Source organism: Chenopodium album, chromosome 15, assembly GCF_948465745.1.
Source record: "Chenopodium album chromosome 15, dcCheAlbu1.1, whole genome shotgun sequence".
Classification (NCBI taxonomy): domain Eukaryota; kingdom Viridiplantae; phylum Streptophyta; class Magnoliopsida; order Caryophyllales; family Amaranthaceae; genus Chenopodium; species Chenopodium album.
Window position 1 is genome coordinate 41780957 of NC_137848.1, and position 7795 is coordinate 41788751.

General features: G+C 35.4%; 1 protein-coding gene across 1 annotated transcript; it reads right to left on the reverse strand.

Annotated features, from left to right (window-relative positions):
* Positions 1–2686: 2686 nt before the first annotated feature.
* LOC145582251 (adenylyl-sulfate kinase 3-like) lies at positions 2687–7064 on the reverse strand. Its single transcript, XM_081639255.1, has 7 exons — positions 6735–7064; positions 5549–5692; positions 4273–4422; positions 3623–3741; positions 3460–3544; positions 3278–3325; positions 2687–3114 (listed from the first exon to the last, which is right to left on the reverse strand). The coding sequence occupies exons 2-6, from the start codon at positions 5670–5672 to the stop codon at positions 3279–3281; spliced, it is 525 nt and encodes a 174-aa protein (XP_081495381.1). The 5' UTR covers positions 5673–5692; positions 6735–7064; the 3' UTR covers positions 2687–3114; position 3278.
* Positions 7065–7795: the final 731 nt, after the last annotated feature.

A 7795-nucleotide genomic window follows, 5' to 3' on the forward strand; every position in this document is an offset into this window, starting at 1 on the left:
TATCTCATTAAAAATAAAAACAATAATAATGTTTTTTTTCTTTTGAAAAAATATATATATTTGAATGAAGTAGTTTACAATCCTTAATCCCTCGAAACCCCATCTTTAAAATCCCGACTTTGCTATTGTTTCTCCCGTACACTTACATCTTTCGATCCTCTTCCTCTTTCGTCTAATCGAAACAAACCGAAGAAAACTATTTTTACAATTATACAAAATATATTCTAAGCATAACAAATGAACCCTTAGGTCATTCTTGTGGGTCATTAGCCTTTGGAAGATAAACACAGTATAAATATATTTTTAGAGTTATCCCGGCCCCTTCCCAAAATAACCTATAACGTATTCATGATTTAGGTCATATCTACTTGTTTGTCCAATTATAATATAAACCATGCAGCCTTTGCCCTTTGAGGTGCGACATGGTTAAGCATCATTGATCCACTAAAGAGTAAAGATAGCATATTTCTATACTCTATTTAAGTCACAATAGGCTTAACTTTAAGTCACTCCCTAAGTCCCAATAGATGAGATGGTATATTTTGGCCAATTTGGACGTTTGTTAAATCAACTAATGTTTCATATAGAGTAGTTGCTTACTTGCTTCAATTATCTATTTATCTTACTTTATTTTCATATACAGCCACTGTTTCTTATTATGAGCAACAAAAGGATATTATTTGTAAGACTTAAATAATATCTTCATTTTTACGAGTAAAAAAATGACCCCCTAATATGACCTATTTAATGCGACGATCGAATAAAAAGTTCAAACGAACGCCTGAAGAGCTTTCTTTGGCTGTATATGACCTATTCTGTATTATTTACGAGTAAAAAAAAACCTCGGTTTCCTTAGGATTATTGCTATTACGAACTAGTCATGATCTTCTACTGCAGCTGCTAGACAGGCCAGGATGAAAGTTGTTGATGCTGTCCTTGAGGCTGTTGTACTCCCTAAGGCTGTCATTTCATCCTCGATCCCTGCTGCTGTACGCTGTTCATACGCAGCCAGATCGAGTAGCAGAAACATGATCAATAAGTAATCACTAAAGGGTCTTCCACTCATATCTTATACTAAACCTTTTAAGCAGCTAAATGACATCCTCTTCAATGAGCACTCTGATAAAGGGTATTCAAGTTTTGGTTAGTGATGCATTCATCAGCAAAAAAGCAGCTGCAATTTTGACTCAGTGATTCTTTGCCTCAGCAGCTCATTGGAAGCATTCAGAATCTACTTACATGTATTCTGTACGTTATATGGCGCACATATTACAGAACATCCAATCATCCCTGCCTGTCACTCTTAAGGGCAAAAATGCAAAATCGAGCAACTAAGTATAATCACATCCCACACTGCAATTTTGCCTAGCAGCCGAGCTAGCCACGGAAGCTAGAGCCATTGTCTCATTCCTAATTGACATCATAGGTGGAGGTCGCACCCTGAATGTCACTACAATCACTAGAGGGCTAGAACTTGTATCTTTAGAAAATTTAAACTAAGGACTCGAAGATTAATACGATTATTATTGATTGTTCTACCATACTAAGCCAAATTGACAAGCATTGAATGATTTACTCGTATTACTTATCTCATGATTCTCATCCCATCGTCATCCATATAACTTAATCGATAAGTCTAAGAAATCAAAAGAAGCATAAAAGAAACCAATATTTCTGATTACACATATCTTGTTCCCAAATGGCCCTACCAACCACAATAGGCACAATTCATACATTCTTCCTTTGAAGGCTTATGTTTGGTTTTGATTCTTAAACGTATCTTTTGTAAAATGTCATCAATATTTTGTTATTCTTAATGTTAATCATTAAGGAATTTGATGACATGATAACTTGCTTTTCATTAACATACTTATATGTAAGCATGACATTGTCATATGTAGACTAAACTAATCAAGTTGTATTTTTAAACAGTAATCAAAAGCACTATAAACTGTACAAAATCTTGTCATCATGCATGATCTCTCCTTCCTTTTTAGTTTTCATACTAGGCTCCATTAATTTGAACTGAAAACTTCCAATAAACTGATTGAACATGAAAAACATATTCAAGAGAAATTTCAGAGGAAGCGATATATGGGAGTAGTACTGAGATGGATGGGAGGAGAGAAAAGCGATGCTAGGCGTAGGGAAGAAAATTTAGATTTCATTATTTTTAATGTTTTCCACTTTCAAACAACTATTCTTTTATCTATACGAGATTGGTAGTAAACTACACTTGGTCAAAACACTAACCACTACCTCAAACGCTACCATCGGATATGGCCATTACATGATAACCTAATTACGATGGATCACTTAATTTATATGGAATATCCAGCATATATATCTTTTAATCTTCGAACCAAGTTTGTATTACCAGATTGCAGAATTCATTCAAAAGATATGCAGTATGAGCCTATCTTTGTTATACCATAGTTGAGTATGAAGACTGCATGGACAGTAATATGCTTGCAGAAGTAACAGGTACATAATAATAGGGGGAACAAAAGGTTAAAGTTCACAAATTTTAGCACAAAACCCAAGTATGTTACTTTGTTTCTTTTTGTTCTACTAATTTAACTTTTACACGATCTTTAATATGTTTAATTATGTATCTGTGTAAAAAATGAAAATTTGATATTCTGAAACTCTTGGAATACAACAGAATATGGGACGGATTCTAAAATTTTAAATGAAACCAGAAACTCATATAAATTTCACTACAGCTTGAACAAGCTAGGAGTCAAGAATTCCTAGCAGCAAATATTCAAAACATACATTTCACCTTTTAAACAGGAAGAATAAGAGTCGCCTGCAGATTCTATACAACAAAGATACAATCTTCATATCTTTGACCATAAAAAAACCAATGGAAGCATTTCGGTTGAATTCAACATCACAATTACACTTGAATTGTCCTTGTGAACAAGGCCTCATTGCAGAAGCAATGATAGTCCAGGTTCAGAGAGCATGTGGTTGAACGTAAGCGAAAAAGTTCCAGAGTAAAGTTGATCAATCATAATGCAAGAAGCCCTTATCCCCTAAATATGATGCTACTTGCCCAGCCATATCAATTGGGGAAGGGCAGATGCCATCCGCCAATGTCAATTCTATCTGTCAAGAATAAAGACCACATGACTACAAGTATAGAATCATTCATTGAAGCACAGATTTCAGGTGATACTTAGGAGACCAAAACTCAGATCTTAAAGCAAGCTAGAATGGCAACAAATTGAACTTAGTTCAATGGAAAATAATTGGTGCAATTAGGACATACCTCAGAAGTTCAATGGTGGCTCATAAGGATCATCTATTCCAGTAAAACCTGCAATTCACGCACTATTCAGTTAAAAATGGAGGCCTTGAAACTCCAATTGTGGTACGAACATACAGCACAAAAACATTTCTATTTCAAGTGTGATTCATAAAAATAACTAGAAAAATAATAGAAATGATAACCTTTGATCTTTCCAGCACGTGCAAGTTTATACAGGCCTTTGACATCTCTTTCTTCACAAACTTCCAAGGGCATGTTCATAAAAACCTAAAGATAAATAAACATGTTAGCAGATCATAATGAGACAAGCATTGCACGACAAGTAGATAGTCACGGAATCTTTGCCTCAATGAAACTTCCAACTGGCAACATTGCACGACAAGCATCACGATCTTTTCTGTAGGGAGATATCAGACTCGCTATACAAATCAAGCCAGCATCTGCAAATAGCTTCCCCACCTCCCCTGCAAGATTAACTCAGAATCAGAAGCAATTATGGTCAGAAAAACCATCCTACTTACAGATTATGTAGAATAGGTTCACATGGATCAAAGTCTAAGTCCAAAATATGTGGTATCAATAATGACTCATTTCTCCAATGCTATACCTTTTGATGGGAAGAACGTCAAAGTGTACCATAACGTCTAAAAGTTTGACATAAATAGAAAATTTTGTTGGAGATGATTTGAAGGAAATATTTAGTGGAAAAACATCAAGAGGCAAAAGCAATGACTATTGATATTCTATTTAGTTTTCAAGGAATTTGAGTCCTCCTGCAGCCTGCCATTATCCTCTGTCCATTTCTTTAGTCTTAACTTGTTTCCAGTTTCCCACAACCTTTTTTACCAGCAACATAATCTCAAGAATCAGTAAAATGGTTCAGCCATAGAGACAACTATCATTTGATTCAACTGCTTATTATGAATAAAAAATGAACCAACTCTAGAGTGAAACATGAATAATTTGACAAGACGTCTAATAGATAAAAGACTTACCAACCCTACGTATGTTTTCAGTACGGTCCTCAGCGGAAAAGCCGAGATTCTTGTTCAAACCATGCCTAAGATTGTCTCCATCAAGAACATAAGATAGCTTCCCTCTGGAATGCAACTCTCTACCCAATGAGCAAGCTAGCGTGCTTTTTCCTGCCCTCATACAAGAATAGCAGATAATATCATTTGCTACAAAACTTCCCTCTTTATAGATACATGGAGTAAGTAGAAACTCCAAATAGGAACGGTAGCTATTGTCTCTTCCACAAGCTGAGTCATTATATTAGAATTTTAGAGGACTGTAACAGCTTTTTGAAATTAGATTGAAGGAAGCTAGTCAATTCTATGATCTGTGCTCCTTTATTAAACTTGTCGACTTGTTTCTTTTTCTTGTTCTAGTTAGATCATATCAGACTAAACCAAAAGGAACTACACAGAATCATAAAGACCCAGCTTGTATTTTTGAAAACTCGTTGTCATTAAGACATTAACCACTTTAATTGCGTATTTATAAGAAAATATAAACATTGTTATGTAAAAAATACACATTGCAACTCATTTAAAAAGATCCCATATGTAATTTTTTCTTTTTTTTTTTTTTTGATAAAAGCAAAAAATAAGGTGAAAGTTCAAGTAAGACCAGATCACCAGTCCATATCAGAAAGATTCATATCAAACTAGACTGGATCTTACAAAATTTTAACTATAACACCTTTCTAGGTAAAGAGAAAATGGGAAGGCTATTATGTTTTCCTTGTTTCAAAAACTTCTCCTATTCTTGTTCAAATCAGATCAAGTCACACCAGACAAACCAAACAAGGAAACAACAGGTCACAAAAAATCTTCTTATTTCAGAGAAGTCATTAACAATTTACCATTATAGCTCAATCTGGTGTGATTACCAAATACAGTGATTTGGTGTGAATTTTAAGCTCAATCTGGACCAGAAACATTCAGAGTTGCCATACCATAGAGTCCATAATTGGCCTTAAAATTCATACCAAATCACCTCATTTTAAGTAAAAAGAATATAACTTAAATGGAATGTTATAAAAAGATACAGAAAAAACTAGTAAACCAATGATTGATCATATTAGAATCAAGCACCAATAAATCTATCTAGGCTTACCTAATACTATTGATAGAACAATTCCTTAGCAATCAAAGCTTAAGACTGCAATGTTGAATGTGCAAAAAGAAGGCACTAAGGCAATTCAAGGCACCAAATATGTGCCACAAAATTAACCAGAATGAAAGGACGCAAGCACAAGAAAAAAACCTGATCCACTGAGACCAGTTATCCAGACAACACATCCCTTCTGATTAAGTAACTTTTGCCTATCAATATTTCCGACAGCACATTCATGCCAGAAAATATTTGTCGAGTTGCCCACAGTAGACATGAAAAAAAATCAGCTATTCCCTGTCAGTATTCAACAGTTTATCCATGGTTAGACATAAAATATACCCGTCACATCATTACATAACAATAGAAACTCATTATCAAAGCTCCTAAAACAAGAACAAGAGATAAAATGTGATTAAAATGTTGACATAAAATCAAGAAGTTTTTTATGGCAGAAGTTGGAGATGAATCACAATAACACAAATGCTAATAACCATTGTGGGAATATCATGTAAGACTCCCAAAACTCACATTATTCACTTCCTTCACTCATTAGTTAAGACCAACGTATTAAACAGACTGCAAAAATATACTTCATACAAAAAAAGACCTACGGCCCTAACATTTTCACTTTCGGATTCAAGAAGAAGGAGCTCTTAAAAACAACTAGAGTTTACAACATTGCACAAACATTCAAATTTGTTGTAGAATTCAAAAATACTACAATCAACATTAATCAAGTTCGTGAACTAAAGGCCAAAACCAAAGCCCCTCTTTGCAACAAATCATTAGATATAAAACAATGCACAAATGACAAATTCCCCCCCCCCCCCCCTCTCTTTGTGACAGTGGCTCACCGATTCCAGTGCCGGTTAGAGACAACTTGGGTCTAGATACCCAGATAAACTAAACTGGGTGAGGAGCTGAGTACATAGCAATGCAGGCCACAAGAATACCATAACGGGTTTTCACAAATAATTCGTTATTACAATAATCCTTCTAAAACCCAAAATATAAAGATTTTTTTTAACAATCAATAAGAAACAAATAAATCACCTGTTTCAATTACATTCAAATTCTTTAAAAATAACAAAAATCTAATCAATACCCATAAATGAATTCTAAAGAAAGCCATTAAAATCAATCGATAATCATACAAATTAAGCCTATGAATCCAAAGAATAAAACATTTCAAAGACAAAAATACACTAGCTACAACTAAAATATATGCAAATAAACCAAACCATCATCATAAAATCAAATAAAAGATACATAAATTTCCAATTACAGAAAGTATTAACAAAGTGTATAACAATACAAAGAAAAGTCAAAAATTTACCGAATTAAAACTCTGGTAATGCGAAAGAGAGGATCTTGAATGAGAGAGAAGGTGAAGATGAAAAGGGGTATTTTAGAAATTGATGTAAAACTTCATTCATTCATGTAATGAACGAAATTCGAGGAAGAAGTAATAAATAGAGAGAGAAATGTACGTGGAGTGTGTTTGAATTGAATGCGCCAGACTCTGCGCTCCCTTCTAAATTGAAGAAAAAAAAAACATTGTGATCTGAACAAAGTTGCTAATTCCCAATTTTGAACTTTCAATGTTCAATTTTTTTTTTTTTGGAATTCTTAATAGTAGCCCTTTATTTTTGCTTATTTCTACTGATAATCAACTTTTTTTTTCAATTATATTTGGTAGCCATATACTTTTAAATTTTCTCAACCATAACCTTAATAATGTTTTTCCGTTTGAATTCTGTTAAAAATAACTATATTGTAAACCAAGGTTAACTTTCAAAAAAAATAAAACACTTTACCAGCCACCCTCTCCCCCTTCCCCTCCAATCCTCCATTGTTGGTCTTCTTCATTGCCGCAAACTGGGATCGCTCGCCAGCTAGGTCAGATTGGAGCACCTGGTCTTGCCTTGCCCGCCGTCGCAAAGGCTTTTCCCACCAAAAATACCTCGAAAACCTCCCCTCCCCCACTACGAGCCGCCTCCCACAACCCTAACTCTCCACCTGAAACCAGCCCAGACTCGCGTTTTAGGGTTAAGGGTGGTTTCAAGGTGGGGATTTAGAAATTGGGGGCGCGCGACTCGTGGTGGTGGAAGGGGTCATTTTGCGGTGGTGGGAAAGGGGAGGGACGAGTTCAGGGGCGGGGAAATCGAAGGGGATGGGGGCCGGGAAAAGGGATGGGTGGGGGCTGGGCCGCTGGGGTGACAAGGTAGATGAGTAAATCGACGCATGGGGAAGGCCTGGGTGTCGGCCGGAAAGGCTTGGCTAAGCACCGGCCGTCGACAGTGGAAAGAGAGGGGAAGAGGGCGGTTGGGCTGGTGTTAGAAGGGGTGGTTTTGTTTTTTTATTTTTTATTTTTAGAAAACTAACCATGATTAAGTG